The sequence below is a fragment of the Phytophthora cinnamomi genome (genome assembly GCF_018691715.1).
Source record: "Phytophthora cinnamomi strain GKB4 chromosome Unknown Contig71, whole genome shotgun sequence".
Taxonomy (NCBI): domain Eukaryota; phylum Oomycota; class Peronosporomycetes; order Peronosporales; family Peronosporaceae; genus Phytophthora; species Phytophthora cinnamomi.
In genome coordinates, this window is record NW_027151004.1 from 379,712 (window position 1) to 396,440 (window position 16,729).

General features: G+C 60.0%; 7 protein-coding genes across 7 annotated transcripts; 4 read left to right on the forward strand and 3 right to left on the reverse strand.

Moving 5' to 3' along the window:
- Positions 1 to 295: 295 nt before the first annotated feature.
- IUM83_14703 (ATP-binding Cassette (ABC) superfamily) lies at positions 296 to 1,767 on the forward strand (the record flags this gene model as incomplete). The annotated part of the gene is made up of 6 exons (XM_067939470.1): positions 296 to 403; positions 469 to 554; positions 617 to 1,124; positions 1,187 to 1,326; positions 1,414 to 1,491; positions 1,557 to 1,767. 6 exons carry the CDS (start codon positions 296 to 298, stop codon positions 1,765 to 1,767), a joined length of 1,131 nt encoding a protein of 376 aa, XP_067786054.1.
- A 248-nt stretch (positions 1,768 to 2,015) lies between these two features.
- Positions 2,016 to 2,976, reverse strand: IUM83_14704 (uncharacterized protein; the record flags this gene model as incomplete). The annotated part of the gene is made up of 3 exons (XM_067939471.1): positions 2,016 to 2,308; positions 2,375 to 2,845; positions 2,928 to 2,976. The coding sequence occupies 3 exons, from the start codon at positions 2,974 to 2,976 to the stop codon at positions 2,016 to 2,018; spliced, it is 813 nt and encodes a 270-aa protein (XP_067786055.1).
- A 269-nt stretch (positions 2,977 to 3,245) lies between these two features.
- IUM83_14705 (Zinc (Zn2)-Iron (Fe2) Permease (ZIP) Family) lies at positions 3,246 to 4,759 on the forward strand (the record flags this gene model as incomplete). Its single annotated transcript, XM_067939472.1, has 5 exons — positions 3,246 to 3,651; positions 3,730 to 3,920; positions 3,986 to 4,110; positions 4,179 to 4,308; positions 4,433 to 4,759. 5 exons carry the CDS (start codon positions 3,246 to 3,248, stop codon positions 4,757 to 4,759), a joined length of 1,179 nt encoding a protein of 392 aa, XP_067786056.1.
- Positions 4,760 to 7,415: 2,656 nt separating this feature from the next.
- On the forward strand, positions 7,416 to 7,934 carry IUM83_14706 (3'(2'),5'-bisphosphate nucleotidase; the record flags this gene model as incomplete). Its single annotated transcript, XM_067939473.1, has 1 exon — positions 7,416 to 7,934. One exon carries the CDS (start codon positions 7,416 to 7,418, stop codon positions 7,932 to 7,934), a length of 519 nt encoding a protein of 172 aa, XP_067786057.1.
- A 2,296-nt stretch (positions 7,935 to 10,230) lies between these two features.
- Positions 10,231 to 10,890, forward strand: IUM83_14707 (uncharacterized protein; the record flags this gene model as incomplete). The annotated part of the gene is made up of 1 exon (XM_067939474.1): positions 10,231 to 10,890. One exon carries the CDS (start codon positions 10,231 to 10,233, stop codon positions 10,888 to 10,890), a length of 660 nt encoding a protein of 219 aa, XP_067786058.1.
- A 194-nt stretch (positions 10,891 to 11,084) lies between these two features.
- On the reverse strand, positions 11,085 to 13,530 carry IUM83_14708 (3'(2'),5'-bisphosphate nucleotidase; the record flags this gene model as incomplete). The annotated part of the gene is made up of 3 exons (XM_067939475.1): positions 11,085 to 12,402; positions 12,501 to 12,963; positions 13,032 to 13,530. The coding sequence occupies 3 exons, from the start codon at positions 13,528 to 13,530 to the stop codon at positions 11,085 to 11,087; spliced, it is 2,280 nt and encodes a 759-aa protein (XP_067786059.1).
- Positions 13,531 to 14,662: 1,132 nt separating this feature from the next.
- Positions 14,663 to 15,181, reverse strand: IUM83_14709 (3'(2'),5'-bisphosphate nucleotidase; the record flags this gene model as incomplete). Its single annotated transcript, XM_067939476.1, has 1 exon — positions 14,663 to 15,181. One exon carries the CDS (start codon positions 15,179 to 15,181, stop codon positions 14,663 to 14,665), a length of 519 nt encoding a protein of 172 aa, XP_067786060.1.
- Between the last annotated feature and the right edge of the window lie 1,548 nt (positions 15,182 to 16,729).

The window sequence follows — 16,729 nt, forward strand, 5'->3', positions numbered from 1 at the left end:
TCCTCGTGGGATACGCTGCAGTGCTTCAGCTTGCAGGCATCATCGTGCTCATATTTCGTTTTGGTCGCCACAAACAACGTTAACGTCCGCAATAAATGTGATAAATGTTATCAAGGCCTTTTTGTACTTACTCAGCGTCGCTGGGTAGGCTACCCATTATAGCTGGGCCGGCGAGCGACCTGCACGCACCCATGCCATTGTCATTGCATTAGTCAAGCTGACGTCATCCCAAGTTGAAGAAGACACGTCGGACTCGTTGATGTACGCAAAAGCGAACGTGCGTCCGCTCGATACGATGCTCGTGAAGGTGTTGCTTGGCACGACCAAGGACTTGTGGCGCATGCGCCGCATGCCTGCACAAGTGCGTCCGAAAGACACCCAATCGATCATCACCGATGTTATTGTACGAGGTTTTAGGCGTGCAGTGTCTGCGACTTCCTTGCTGACGGTCTCATTTTGCTTGGATAGGGCGATGAAAGCCAAAAGGGAAAAATGCTACGCACCGGTCCGATCCTGGCCCTCATGGACGTGGTAGCTGGAGCCATTTCGTATCGGTATGAGCTTCGAGATACCTATGCTGAGAAGAATTAACCTGACTGGTATGCACGTCTGACAGACTCTCGATGGGGGCGGCAGCGACCATTTCTTTCGACCGCGTTGATCTGGTCAAGCCGGTATTTCATGGGGACCATGTACGACTAGAGGGAGAGGTCATCGGGCTCGGGAACTCGTCGATGGCAGTGCAAGTGAGCGCTTTTCGCCACGATATCGCGACTGACACGCTCCAGCACACGCACGACGCGATCATCACAATGGTCGCTATCAACCGCTTCGGACGCCCGAGGAAGGGTTTGCCGCAGTTGTTCGATGCGGATCGCGCCGACTATTGCTTGAGATTGAGTGAGCTGGCGAAGCAGCGCAAGGAACTCTCCTTTAGGTGGATGAAGGACCAAGATGCGGTCGACAAACTCCCGTTCATCAAGCAGACGGACCTGCTCCCTTTTGAGAGTAAAGCCGGATACGTTTCGGTGAGTGAGACGGAGGTCGGAGTGCGCAATTGCTTCTTGCCTCGGCACCTCAATCCTCACGACACGGTCTTCGGCGGTGACTTGCTGTCTTGGATGGTACGAACTGCTCTGGGCATCACAAACAAAAGAGTCTCATACGAGGATTTATGCTGGAACAGGATAAAATCGCCTTGCACTGTGCCCAAAAGTTCACTAGATCGGAGAAAATGGTGACGATTGCCATGAACCGCGTGCTCTTCAAGCTGCCGATCCTGATGCTCGACATGGTGAAGATGCGGGCTCGCGTCGTCAACGTTGAGTAAGCTGGTGTTGGGGCATAATATGCCAGATATTATTATCTGCGAGAACAACATTAACCACTCCTCGTCATGTTGCTCTATCGCAGTCGTTTCCACCTGGAAGTTGAGGTCGAGGTTTTTATCGACTCGATCATTGACGGCGGCGAGCGGAAGTCGCACAGCGGGTACGTCCGAAACATGTGCATTTTCATAGCATTGGTAGGACTGACTTGGCCGCTCGTGTCGTTAGATACTTCACGGTCCTCAACCTTGACGACAAGGATAAATTCAAGGCGATCGACAAGGGGCTCAAGGTTGACGAAAGCAATCAGGACGAGATGCGAGTTCTGCTGAAGGCTCAGAGGCGACTGAAGTTCGAAGGAGAAGATACGAACTTGCACGCGTTGAAGGCGCGGATTCTATCTGGTGATTTTGCAGCAGATCAGCCCAACCATCAGTGATGTGTGGGTGCGTCAGCCCCGCACAACAAGACGAAGCTGTACGCGTTGCAGTAAGCCGCAGCACTTGATTTAGAGGTGCGAATGGTGGGAATTGTGTCTCGGACGCTCCAGGAACACGTAAAACTTTTTTTCAAGCAACGATGTCCTTCATCTCCTGCTAGTTTTTCACCATGGAACGCCACTTTCATTATCATTACCATACTGCTACAACGTAAGAAGACTAGTGAATACCTAGTGTTCCACTTCCTTCAAGCAGGCGAGCGCGCCTCGGGCTCAGCAGTTGGCTCCGAGTCCGTCGCTATCACTGTGGTCATGAGCGGTGCCGTCGGTTCCGCTTCCTCCGAGTCGTCCGAATCCTCGGGGCTCTTCTCGACCTCCTTCTTGATATTAGCCGGGTCGATCTGCGCCAGTTCCACGAACCGCTCTTGTTGCGCTGCTCGCTGCAGCTTCGTGATAGTCCGCAGCCCCAGCACAAACTCCCCGACGATGCACAGCAGCAACATCGTCGACGTGAAGCCGATGCTGCCCACGAACACGAGACCTGCAGCCACACCACGCATCAGCACAAAGTAGTAGATCACTCACTTATCCACCAACCTCCACGCACCGACATAGTGCCAAGGTGACACGGGGTCGCAGTGCTCCAGCTCCACGGCGACCCTGATGGGGGTGTCGTCCTGGTCCTCGCCGTCCTCGGTCGCGTCGGAGCTGGCGTTGGCCCAGCGCGAGATCATGAGGTTGTAGACCGTGGCCTTCGACAGCCCCTGCTGCAGTTGGTAGCAGCTCAGCACGTTGTGGCACGCCTTGACGTCGCCCAGCGCGGCCAGGCTGTCGGCCGTCATGTTGGTCTCGTCCGTCGCCTCCTGCAGCCTGCGGACGGCTTGCACGTTGCTGGGCTGGCCGCTCTTGAGGTCTCTCGAGTCGTAGAACTGCACCTCGAGCGGCTGCGGCGACACGATGTTCATCGTGTAGCACGAGTGGCCGAACAGCGTGAGCAGGAAGCGGTCCGACCGGCCCAGCAGCAGCTCGTCCGCGCACGGCACGCGGACTTGGCCGCCTTTGGTGCACGACCGCATTGCTGTCGACAATTCCACACACAAGAGCACATGAGACCACTTCAATCAGGTCTCCCGGACGGAACTAGTCCACCGTAACGTTACCGTCGCAGCACCCGAGCAGCAGCAGCAGCGCTGCCACGCAGCCCTTCATCGCTCCGCCCAATTGATCCGAATCCGCGACGATCTCCGGAAGGAGGGGGAATGGCTCTCTGAAGGGCCTCGCGACCTGCGCCGCTCGATCGGAGGAACCAGCGCCGGTTCAAGTCGCGATCTTGACGCGACCGGGTCTGTCTGTCGCAGTAGGATAGCAGGGGCTTGTCAGGACATCCATCGACGTAGATATCTCTCCGCGCGAGCGCGTGCCAAATCTCGCAGGAGCTGGTCGCGTTGGAGCCGAGTCCATTGGATTCCGAGGTCGACATGGTGGCGGCTGCAGGCGACGAGGCGGCGTCCGTGGAGACCGTGCGCGTGTTCAAGTACGCGGCCATGGCGGTGCTGCTGGTGATCACGGCCGCGTCGGCGCTGCTGCCCCTGTGGGTGTCGAGCCACGGCACTCGGCGCGCGCAGAACGTGCTGAGCCGCAAGCTGCCGTTCGCGACGGCGGGCGTGTTCCTGGGCTCGGGGCTGCTGCACCTGCTGCCGGACGCGGTCAAGTTGTACGACGAGGTGGTGGCCAGGATGGACGCCCCGCCGCACTGGATGACGGCGTTCCCGAGCGTCTACCTGCTCTGCGCGCTGGGCTGCGCCGTCGTCTGGAGCGTGGACTTGCTCAACATGGGCAACTCCGGCAAGCTCATGGCCGTGGCCAGCGCGGCCCGCCCCGACTGTACGTGTGTGTGTGTCTTGGGCAGGGTGGTCATGAATTGTGGAGTGCATAATGCGCTGGTGCTGGTTGGCTGAGCAGATGAGACCAGCATGTACCGAGTGCAGATCCCGTCCGTGACGTCGTTCGGGTGGAGGAATCGGTCGGTCTCCGTGGACGGCAAGGAACGGTTCTACTCGTGCTCGTGCGGCAGTGTGCCGTCACCGTCGCTATTCCACCGTGCCGCGAAGGCCGAGGAGAGCACGTGTCTGCTCACGCCGAACGGTGTTAAGGTGCGTTGGGCTGCGTGGCATGAGGGAGGTTATCGTGCTAATGATGTTCATGTCTTGATGAGCAGCTTGTGAACGGCAGGGCCGGACCTCAAGTGGTGATGGAATACGAGACGGCTACGGCCGGATTGCTGGAGGAGACTCAGGAGACGGAGTCCACAGTCAGCGAGCACGTCGTGTTCTCCGGCGACAGGTAGGATGTGCCATGCTGTGTGGTGATCACCAGCAAGAAGGTGCTAACCCTTCGTGTGACGTTTGCAGCTACTTTCTTCCCTATTTATTAGCCGCACTCTTCTCGGTACACTCGCTTATCGCCGGCTTCGCGCTTGGAGTCAACCACTCCATGAACCGGACGGCGGTGGCGACCACCGTCGCCATCTTCAGCCACAAGGTAGGATTGAGGATACGGTTTGACCACCAAGTGGCAATCACGTTGAAGTGAGCTGTACATGTACCGGTAGAGTTCAACTTGCTGACGTTTGGCATGCGTCATTATTGCTGCCATGTTGGTCCAGTTCATCGAGGCCATGTCGGTCGGCGCCAACTTCGCCAAGGCCAAGAGCAGCATCGCCCACCAGCGGTCGATTGCCGTGCTGACGCTGTACAGCTGCATGACGCCGCTGGGCATCTTCCTGGGAATGGTGTTGTCTGACTCGCTGCGCGGCAGCAGCGCGCTGACGATGGAGGCCGTGGCGTTGAGCATCGCGTCGGGCAGCTTCATCTACCTGGCGTTCCACGAGCTCTCGGAGGAGAACGCGGGTCGGGAGAGCGGCGCCGCCGAGAAGCTGGCGCTCTTTTCCGCGGGCATGGCCAGCATGGCCGTGCTGGCCGCGTGGGCGTAGGGTAACAGCAGGAGGCTTGGGGCAGGCAAGCGTCCGCAAGGTGAAGGCGCCAAGACATTCGGACGATCGCCACTTGGTATGGAGAGGCCATCAACTTGATGATCAAGACTCGCGGCCTACGGCTTGTCGATTAGTAACGACGCGGCCGCCATAACTAAGAAGCGCTTTGCCATAAATACGAAGGTTCGAGGTGTCGTTCCGAGAGTTTGGAGCAGGAAGCAGGAAGCAGGACTGGTAGAGTACACTTGTACATGGGCGCATGTACCTAAGCAGGTAGGGGTTGCAAGTTGCAGCCATCCATCCATGCGTCGCTCCCCCATCGGAGCTGGCGGTGCCCGCTGCCCAGTGACATGACGAGCTCTTGGAGTCCCCATCGTGGAGCTCGAGTGTCCGGTCCGGACTCCAAACAGAGGGCGGGAAGTGCTCGCTCGTGACGAAAAGGAGGCGAGCAGCACGAAATATCAAGTTTCGCTTTTGTTGTGGATTTTGACCTTTGTGGGGCGATGGCGACAGTAGAAGCTTTTGGCCAGATGTGGTCCAGGTGCAGGGAGGGTGGCGTCAGTGTGTCCACCATGTGCCCGGGATTCTCACGCAACTCGGGTGCGATGATGGCAAAAATTGGCAATCAGCACCGGTGCCGCTCCGATATTCTGAGCGAATTGTCAGCCTACACCTCGAGAAAATCGAGTTGGGCTCTCCGGTGCAGCGATCGATCGCCGCGTGGCAGGCAACCGGTGCAACGCTGCAAATGACGATCGCGAAAGGCAGCAGCCTTGCCGTCTTTGAAGTTGCTCGGCGGAGACATAGACCCCTTCAAGGACGCCGAGATGGATCCGAGTGCCATCTCTTGTCCTCTTGCAGACGATCGACGACGACGAACGCACGACCCACGTCAAGTGAGCGGACAGATGCAGGGCGGCGACCTGCACATTTCGTTCGCCTCTCGGCAGGCACTCACGGTCTGCAGTTGGCAACAACGAAACGGGCCCGAGAAGGCGGGGCTTGCATTTGGGCAGCCTCAACGTCTTCAGAGAGCGAGCGAGCAAGGGGCTCGTGGCGTTGCGGGTCGATCGATCGCTTGAGTTATGCAACTCGTACGTTGCGATCGAGGTGCAGTTGACGTTGACGGGCGTGCTGCGATCACCGCTGCTTCGGCGGAGCTCGCTGTTCGTGGCATCGGAGACCCCGCATCAAGCTTTCGGCGAGCAGTAACTTGACTCCACTCGACTGGACTAATATCCGCGCGTTGCCTAACATCGAAAGCCGATGAAGGCGTAGTCTCGGAATAGCGATGGGAATTTACATATCTTTTTAAGTAGGGTATTGGATACCACAGTTCAGAATTCATGCGGAAATCGACCGTACCCTCCAGAAACACATTTGTTCTATATTTTCGCTTTCCGCGAGGGATGCATCTGCACAAGTTCCGAAACTCTGCCCAGATGCTGATCAAAACCTGCGTTTTGCCGCTCGGCGCGATGAGTTTTCGGCGAGTTTACTCTGCAGCGACACACGCCGTACATAAACCGCCAGACCTGGCGCCAGCCTCGCGGTGCACCGTATCAGCATGGCGTGCGGCTCGCCAGCCTGGCGACGAGCCGCCGGAGCTCCTCGCTCTATGTCTGCAGCAGGACCGACACCAGCCCGCCGCAGAGCTCCATGGTCCGCCTTCGTGGCAAACAGGCGAGAGAGCTCTTGCCCGAGTCGGCCGGCGCCTGTTTGAGCGTCCATGTGTCGTCACCGTCGCAGGACTTGCCGAAGGTCCGCAGCGTTGAAGTTTTGACTTTACCCGCTCGTTTCCAGGGAATCCTAGGGACATTCTATTCCCGACTCCCAGCAGCATCAGACCGGAGGCCGCTCTCCGCGCTTGCCATGCGTGCGTTCTGCCCGGCGTCCCCGTTACCTAGCGCCAACCCCGACGACAGCTCCGAGGGGAAGATAGGGCTCGGCCGCATCCCGCCGCTCTCGAGTCTCTGCTCTCCTGGCACCGCACCGCATCGGTCCGTATGACTCGGTGCGAGGCCGCCAGCCGCCGCCGTACGCACGAAAGCGAGCAACACCACGACCGCATCCGTTTCTCGCATCGGCGGCGGCGACAAGAGCCGAGCGAGCGTCGAACGTCGAGGCGCCGAGCACCAAGACGGAGGCAGGCAGGCACAGCCCGTTGCCAGGTCGCCTACCCACTGAAACCGTCAAATTCGGAGCCAATCGACCGGCTCAAAAGTCCGGAAAAGGCCGTACATTAGCCAACATTTGCGAAACGCTGCGAGCTCCAGTCACATTCTGCTCACAAACGGCGAGTCAAGTCGCAGCAGCTGGCGTTCAAAATCCACTTTCCGCGTTTAACTGTCGAACGTGTCGAGCACCAGCCGGCGGAGAGACGCGCGCCCTCTTCCTCGATCGCCGGTCACGGCCCATCAGGAGCTGCGGTCGTCTGTTGGTGCCGGCAGCGCAGTGAGCGAGGCGACTTGGCTGTCATTGCACATTTTGAGCAGCCAGACACCACTTCACTCCGCACGCAGCAGCAGCACAGCTAGCTACGCTACAGCTTCTACTGCGAGTGTACTGTACTACCTACCCACAAACACACTTCCGTAGAGCCTTCTACCACTCCACTCCACTCTACCCCACTACACGTCACGCCACGCCAACCGCCATGCCGTACGAAAGCTTCACGCCGCAGCAGCAGGTCGAAATCCCCGAGGTCGTGCAGGACCCGGCCACGGGCGCGTGGATGTACGTGCTGCACGTGCAGCGCGGCAACACGAGCACGTACTCGTCGCCGCGCGGGCCCGTGGAGGAGGGCTTCAGCCACGAGTACGTCATCAGCCGGCGCTTCAGCGAGTTCAAGCAGCTCCACACGGCGCTGGTGCCCGTCATGGGCGACGAGCTCACGCCGCTGCCGGCCGACGGACTCATCACGCTGCTGATGGCCGACAACCAGGCGCTGCTGGACGAGCGGCGCCAGGTGCTGGCGCAGATCGTCATGGACATCCTGGGCCACCCCGTGGCGCGCGACCTGCCGGACGTGCTCGAGTTCCTGGGCCACGAGTCCATCAGCGCCAAGGTCATGGCGCCGCTCTCGGGCCAGTGCACGGGCTCGATCCGCAAGACGTCGAGTCCCGCGTGGACGGCGCTCAACGGCGCGTGCCTCGCGTCCGTCATGTCGTCGTAGGGTTTTTCGGTGTTGCGGACGATAGCGCCATCGCCTACAGCGACGGAGGAGCAGCGGTTTTGACACAAGCAGCGCGACTGTCGCCGCCACAGCACAAGATAGTATTTAACCGTGAATGTAGAATAGACATAGGCAAGCAAGCACCATGAATGAAGTCGATCGAATTGTTTTCACTAAAAGCGTTTGCTTGAGTCTGTTGCTCCATGAATCGTGGCGAAAACAGCATTATTGGCACCGGAGAATGCTTCTACATCGTACTACGAGTAGTAGTAATAATTAGCTCATTATTCGAGGATCAAAGAAAACATGAGTTTGGCAACCCGCAAGGATGGACGCACTCGCGGTCGATCGTGCGAACCAGGGAAGTCGACAATTATTAGATACTGTATGTACTGTATGCCTTTTTTATCATTTCATTTAATAAATGTCTGTTACGACATTACAAAATGCCAGAAATGAATTATTTTCCTCGGATATTGTAAACAGTGAATTGGCCACAATAAAAATTCAAAATAAAGTGTCATTCAATAAAATAAATATCTTTATGACAATCAATTCATACATCGAATAAATTATTAAAACGGAATATATAAATATATTTTTAATAAATATATTTTTCGGCTTCCCTGGTGCAAATCCTTTCCACACAAGAACCAGCGTTGAAGGCGGCGCCGATGTGCGTTGCTCCCGACGCCACGGTGACAGTTCACGTAGCACGAAGTGCACGTTTCGATTCGGTGCTGGGGTGCTCGCGGTATTTCGGGCCCAGGACTGTCGCCGAAGACGAGTGTGCCTGTCCTCGTCGCCCATGGTTCTATTATTTGGCCAATCGAGCCTGCGTGCGTAAAATGCTGGCACTGCAGTGAAGCAGACCAAGACGAAGGCGCCGAGATGAGATGGCGATGACCCAACTCGGGCATCTCCAAGCAGCATCGCCCCCATGAACTGCAAGGCTCCATTATGGAGCCCATTGCTCCCAAAGCGGCACCCGGAACGTTCACGCACCCCGGGGAATTTTCCGTTTTGGCGGAACGAAGCTGATTCCGACCGCGCGAACAGCCCCCGCTCACGAGCCTCAAGGCAAGCGGTCTGCTCGAGTCGAGGCGCCTGCAGCTCGCTGGTCATTGCCGCCGCCGACACTGCTCGGCCTCAGCTCTGCAATCCGCTGCCGGACCTCTGAAACGCTTGCAGTGCGACGTTGGCGCCGAGAATCATGGCCGCAGTCGTCGACTGACCGGCACGACCCCCACGCGTGGCTTCTTTGCTCGACGTTGAAGCGGATAAGGCAGCCGTGCTCAAGGCAGTCACGGTTTCTGCCGTTGCCCCATATCGCCGGCGGCGTGGGCGGCGTCACCTCACGAGCACAGGCCCAAGGCAAAGCAAGCAGGCCAGCCCTGCCAGCCGAGGCGAGCAAGCGAAGCTGCAGCAGGTGTGACGAGCGCATCGATACAACCATATTATATCGATGCGCGCGAAACGGCGCGCCGAGATCCAAGCGGAACTTTCGCGGCATCACGCGGCGCGAAAGCGAGCGACCACCGCAACGCCAACCAAATCCCGACACTCAGCGTCGCGGCCAGCATGGCACGCCGAACGCCCGAGGCGCCACGTTGGCCGCGAGCGCTCGCTCGCTCCGCGCAGTGCTCGCCGGAGCGCGGTCCGGCCGCGACGGCGCACCGAAATCGAACGCGCCCCGCCGACGATATCTTTGGCGGCAGGTGAGCTCCGTGTCGTGCGCGTTCCAGATCGGCGGCCCCTGATTTGCGCGGCGGGAAAATCAGCTCCGGAGTCGGGGCTGGCGCTCCGGTGCCGCGCACGCCAGCCTCGCGCGGCGGCGCTGATCCGGGATCAGCGACCTCCGGCGGCCAGGCTCGCTTGACGCCAACTTCAAGGCCTTGTCAACACGCCCTTGATGCACATGTAATCCTCCAGGAGCTGCAGGTCGAAGCCTTGTGACTCGCCATGGCGGCGTCGTCGACATGTAGCAGCGACAGCTTCGCCGGCGACATTGTCGCTGGCAGATATAACGCCGAGCCGAGCACACGCGCGTGCGCGGGGCCTGTCGCTCAGCTCGGATTGTAAAGTCAGGAAGAGCCCCCCCCCCGAAAGAACCTGCAGCGTCAGAGTGGGAGTTCGACGCACGCTCCCGGATTCGGCGTCGCCGCGTCGGCCGTCGTGCGACAAGCGCATCGCGCGCTCTGGTCTTGTCTTGGGGGCGCAGTCCGCGGGTCATTCGCGCATTTGCTCGCCTGCGCCGACGTGGCCACCGCATCGCTCGCTCTCCGTCTCCGCCTCAATGCCCTACGAGAGCTTCAAGAGTTCGCAGCACGTGGCCATCCGCGGCCTCGTGCAGGACCGCAAGACCGGCACCTGGCGGTACCTGCTGCAAGTCACGCGGCGCATGCAGGACGACGCGTTCGGCGAGAACACGAGGGCCAACGCCAAGAAGCGCGACGCCGCCGCCGCGGACGTGAACAAGCTGGCCACGCGGCCCTGCACGACGCAGTCGTACGCCGTGCGCCGCAGCTTCGAGGACTTCAAGCGGCTGCACGAGGCCGTGGCGCCGCTCATGAGCAAGGTGCCCAAGCTGCCCAACGACAGCCTGCTCACCTTCTTCGTGGGGGAGACGCAGACGGCGCTGCAGAAGAAGCGGCTCGCGCTGGAGCGCGTGCTGGCGGCCATCGAGGCCCACCCGGCGGCCAGCGAGGCCCCCGAGTACATCGAGTTCCTGGCCAACCTGAACTCGTACGACGAGGTGGCCAAGGCGCCGCTGTCGCCCAGCATCAGCTCGCGCAGCAGCTTCAGCTTCAGCGAGGACGGCACCGTCGACTTCGCGGGCCCCAACACGCTCACCACGTCGCGCTCGGCCAACGCCCTGCGACGAGCCTACTGCCAGCAGGAACCCGCCGCCGCGCGCGAGAACCACGTGCCGTTCTCGCACTTCAGCATGACCTGAAGACCCAGGAGCGCACGCCCGAGGAGGAAGAGCCAAGTTTTTATAACAAGTTTTTAACGTCGCCGCCGCAAGTGAAGCGTACATGTACACAAGTAAGAGCACGCAGCGACTAGAGTGGGGCAGGCTAGAAAGGACCAGCCCCCAGGTGATCCCGAGCCTCGAGCTCCGATCCGGTTTAACACGAGTAATGTAATTTAAGAGACCACACGCTCCGCCTCGACGCGCTGCAGCCCCCCGTGCAGCTTGCGCACCATGCGCACGACGTGCGGGAGCGACCGGTAGCCGAGGCCGCAGTTGGCGTTGCCGGCCTTGGCCGCGCAGCTCTCGGGCGTCATGCGCTTCCAGAAGTTGGAGATCAGCAGGCGTGCGTACTCGAGCGAGGCCAGCATGTAGTGGCGCTCGAAGGCCTCGAACGGGTAGCTCTTCTGCAAGTCAGACGTGACGCCGAGCGCCCGCAGTCTCTCGCCGAGGCAGTCGTAGTAGAACTGCAGCAGTTCGAGCTCGTGCTCGTCGCTGGCGAGCAGTGAGATACTCACCGACGTGTTGAGCAGGTTGGCTACGTCCATGGCGCCGATGCCCACGCCGCTCCACTGCCAGTCGAACGCCACTACCTTGCGCGACTGCGCCTGGAAGAACAGGTTGGCGCTCTTGAAGTCGCCGTGCACCAGCGTGCTCAACGCCGAGTTGGCGTCCACGGACAGAGAGCTGCTGATGTACGGGGCTTGCTCGATCATGCGCTCGCCCAACGATTCCAGCTCTGCGATCGGTGGCAACGCTGACTCAGCTTCAAAGACCTTGAGCCAGCGACTAAGCATCTGCGGCCAAATCTCCAAAGCCTGGGCGAGCTCCTTCGCGCCTCGCTTCGGGAACGCCCACCAGCACGCAGCAGGCCACAGCTCCGAACCAGCATTTTCGAGCAGATCTTCTTGACCCCACGCCGAGGCATGGAGGTTCGCAAGGTAGCTCAGCGCCTGGTGGGTGTCTGCGAGTTCGAGGCAGTCTGCGGCCTCGTAGTCGATCAGCGAGCAGGACTCGTCCACCGCAGACGATACCGGAGACGCTGGTCCCAAGCACTCGAGCAGCATCATGAAGTTCTCCGGATCCGAGACGGAAGTTGCATATTCTGCATCTTCAGCTGTCGCTGCCACCATATTGGCGGTGCATTGGCCAGCAGCATTGCTCTGGAACACTGCGAGCGGCCTGATGAGCTCAACTCCCCGAGCATGCACCGACGAGGCCAAATGGGCGTAAAAAGCAGCTTCCGTGCGATATGAGGCGATGTCCCGGTTCCAGTGTGCAGCCGATCGCGCGGGCAGCGAGTTCCTCTCCGACTTCTTCAGGAACACGATGGTCTTGCTGCCGTCGTCTTTGAAATACACCTCGAGCTTCGCGACAGCCGAGTGTTTGCCGCGGTGGATGGATCCGGGCAGAACATGCACCACCGACACTTGTCGCCCGGGGAAAACGCACTCTTGGAACCACTGCGGCGTCAGCTCGCGGCCGTCCAGTGCACTGCACACGGAAGCACACAAGCAGACGCCGCAGATCAGTACACACTAATGTATTTGGTTGATAGCGTTGTATAGCTAGCTCAGGTCGGAGTCCTCTACCTTGTGAGATTGATCTTGGCCATGACGTTCAGCACCGTCTGGTGCGCCTCGGGTTCGACGCACGCGAGTAGCCCGCGCTCGTTGTCGAAATCGGGCGCGTTGCCGATGTGGTCGTATACGTACACGTTGCCCTGCGTGTCTGTCAGCTTGCCGCCGAGCGCCTCGATCAGCGGCTCCACGGCACAGATATCCCACTTGCGGGTCGCCGCCTTGAAGCGGAAGAAGGCGTCGCTGTGGCCGGTGATCACTCCGAGGACCATGGTGCCAGTCGCGCCGCCCGTCAGGATCGTGGAGGGCGCCAGTAGCCGCATCGCACTGTTCACCAGGTCGCAGTTGGTCGACGACACGGTGCACACCAGCGAGCGCTGCGGGAATATCGGGGCCTGCTTGGGGAATGTGGCGTGTGTCGTCTGGGCCTCGCTCTCCTCGTGCTCGCTGCGGAACACGCCGACACCCGGGCCACCTGCAGCAATTGGCACACAACATTAGCTCGTATAACAGCACAGCGGGGACGAAAGAAGACGTCCGTACCCCAGTAGGTGACGCCGTGCTCGCCGTGGAAGGGCAGGTGCACGACGCCGGCGATGGGGCGCTGCTTGTACGTGATGCCGATGAGCACCGACACCTCGTCGTAGAGCTTGGCGGCGAAGCGCTTGGTGCCGTCCAGCGGGTCCACCCACAGCACGAGGTCGCTCCAGTCGAGCACGCGCTCACCGCCGTCGAAGTCCACGTCGTCGAGCGCGTGCAGGTCGCAGTGCAGCGCGTCCTCCGCCGCGGGCGGGGCGAGCTCGCCCTCCTCGCCCACGATGGTCAGCAGCGGGAAGGCCTCGCGCAGCGCGTGGATGATCCGCTGCTGCGAGCGCCGGTCCGCCACCGTCTGCGGGTCGTACGCGCCTTCCTGCTTGTTGACCATGTCGAGCGCCACGTGCTGCTGCACCACCTCGCGGATCACGCGGCCGCCGTGCACGCTGGCGGAAAAGCAGGCGGCCAGCAGTGGGCGCAGCAAGGGGCCGGACGTCGCGGCGGTCATGGCGCGCTAGGGAGGACGGAGGGGGAGCTGCGGGAGGCGAGGAGCTCAATGAGGAATGGCTGGCCACCTCAGCAGAGCCCCATGATGACACATTGCTCACACGTCGCAGGAACGGGCCCGGCCACGCTAATCGGCCACGCACGAGGCGTCGACATGTCTATTTTTGGACCACGCGGATTGGCTGGAAATAGCCCGGAGACACACGACGATTGGATGATAAAGGGAGAGTGGGTTCGATTGCTAATTCTGGAGGACGGAAGCGGGTACGAATAGGTCATCATTTGACGGAAGAAGGGGACTGTACTTGGTGTTTGTATGAAAGCGCGCGCTGATTGCTCCGCGACAAGATTCGTCGCGTTCTTGCCGTGAAGCTGGGCCTTCGAAGTTGAAGCTGACCTGTGGCTTCATGCGATTCACGCAATGACCCACGCGCCCTTCCTCGGTGGTCTACATCTGGCAATCCACATCACCGCTTCCTCGTGGGACCCAACATGAACAGTTCACTCGATGCCATCGAGTCGACAAATTGAATGAATTGATGCTTCACTTCAACATGATATTGCGCCCTTCATGGTGACGCTCAACACCCAGGTGATCGGGGCACAAAGCCGAAGGATCGATTAAAGGCAACATCAACTTGGGCCCGTAATACCGCAAGCACCGCAGCACCGAATCGAAACGTGACGTGCCCTCCGTGCAACATAATCTGTCACCGTGGTGTCGGTAGCAACCCATATCGGCGCTGCCTTCAACGTGGGTTCTAGTCTGGAAAGGGTTCGCACGATCGACCGCGAGTGCGTCCATCCTTGCGGGTTGCCAAACTCATGTTTTCTTTGATCCTCGAATAATGAGCTAATTATTACTACTACTCGTAGTACGATGTAGAAGCATTCTCCGGTGCCAATAATGCTGTTTTCGCCACGATTCATGGAGCACCAGACTCAAGCAAACGCTTTTAGTGAAAACAATTCGATCGACTTCATTCATGGTGCTTGCTTGCCTATGTCTATTCTACATTCATGGTTAAATACTATCTTGTGCTGTGGCGGCGACAGTCGCGCTGCTTGAGTCAAAACCGTTGCTCTTCAGTCGCTGTAGGCGATGGCGCTATCGCCCGCAACGCCGAAAAACCCTACGACGACATGACGGACGCGAGGCACGCGCCGTTGAGCGCCGTCCACGCGGGACTCGACGTCTTGCGGATCGAGCCCGTGCACTGGCCCGAGAGCGGCGCCATGACCTTGGCGCTGATGGACTCGTGGCCCAGGAACTCGAGCACGTCCGGCAGGTCGCGCGCCACGGGGTGGGCCAGGATGTCCATGACGATCTGCGCCAGCACCTGGCGCCGCTCGTCCAGCAGCGCCTGGTTGTCGGCCATCAGCAGCGTGATGAGTCCGTCGGCCGGCAGCGGCGTGAGCTCGTCGCCCATGACGGGCACCAGCGCCGTGTGGAGCTGCTTGAACTCGCTGAAGCGCCGGCTGATGACGTACTCGTGGCTGAAGCCCTCCTCCACGGGCCCGCGCGGCGACGAGTACGTGCTCGTGTTGCCGCGCTGCACGTGCAGCACGTACATCCACGCGCCCGTGGCCGGGTCCTGCACGACCTCGGGAATTTCGACCTGCTGCTGCGGCGTGAAGCTTTCGTACGGCATGGCGGTTGGCGTGGCGTGACGTGTAGTGGGGTAGAGTGGAGTGGAGTGGTAGAAGGCTCTACGGAAGTGTGTTTGTGGGTAGGTAGTACAGTACACGCGCAGTAGAAGCTGTAGCGTAGCTAGCTGTGCTGCTGCTGTGTGCGGAGTGAAGTGGTGTCTGGCTGCTCAAAATGTGCAATGACAGCCAAGTCGCCTCGCTCACTGCGCTGCCGGCACCAACAGACGACCGCAGCTCCTGATGGGCCGTGACCGGCGATCGAGGAAGAGGGCGCGCGTCTCTCCGCCGGCTGGTGCTCGACACGTTCGACAGTTAAACGCGGAAAGTGGATTTTGAACGCCAGCTGCTGCGCCTTGACTCGCCGTTTGTGAGCAGAATGTGACTGGAGCTCGCAGCGTTTCGCAAATGTTGGCTAATGTACGGCCTTTTCCGGACTTTTGAGCCGGTCGATTGGCTCCGAATTTGACGGTTTCATAGTGGGTAGGCGAGCTGGCAACGGGCTGTGCCTGCCTGCCTCCGTCTTGGTGCTCGGCGCCTCGACGCTCGCTCGGCTCTTGTCGCCGCCGCCGATGCGAGAAATGGATGCGGTCGTGGTGTTGCTCGCTTTCGTGCGCACGGCGGCGGCTGGCGGCCTCGCACCGAGTCATACGGACCGATGCGGTGCGGTGCCAGGAGAGCAGAGACTCGAGAGCGGCGGGCTGCGGCCGAGCCCTATCTTCTCTTCGGAGTTGTCGTTTGGGTTGGCGCTAGGTAACGGGGACGCCGGGCAGAACGCACGCATGGCAAGCGCGGAGAGCGGCCTCCGGTCTGATGCTGCTGGGAGTCGGGAATAGAATGTCCCTAGGATTCCCTGAAAACGATCAAACTTCAACGCTGCGGACCTTCGGCAAGTCCTGCGACGGTGACGACACATGGACGCTCAAACAGGCGCCGGCCGACTCGGGCAAGAGCTCTCTCGCCTGTTTGCCACGAAGGCGGACCATGGAGCTCTGCGGCGGGCTGGTGTCGGGCCTGCTGCAGACATAGAGCGAGGAGCTCCGGCGGCTCGCCTCGCCACCGGGTCGCCAGGCTGGCAAGCAAATCGGAAAGCCGCACGCCATGCTGATACGGTGCACCGCGAGTCTGGCGCCAGGTCCGGCGGTCTATGCACGGCGTGTGTCGCTGCAGAGTAAACTCGCCGAAAACTCATCGCGCCGAGCGGCAAAACGCAGGTTTTGATCAGCATCTGGGCAGAGTTTCGGAACTTGTGCAGATGTATCCCTCGCGGAAAGCGAAAATGTAGAACGTATGTGTTTCTGCAGGGTCCGGTCCATTTCCGCATGAATTCCGAACTGTGGTGTCCAATACCCTACTGAAAAAGATATGTAAATTCCCATCGCTATTCCGAGACTACGCCTTCATCGGCTTTCGATGTTAGGCAACGCGCGGATATTAGTCCAGTCGAGTCGACTCAAGTTACTGCCCGCCGAAAGCTTGATGCGGGGGTCTCCGTTGTCACGAACAGCGAGCTCCGCCGAAGCAGCGGTGATCGCAGCACGCCCGTCAACGTC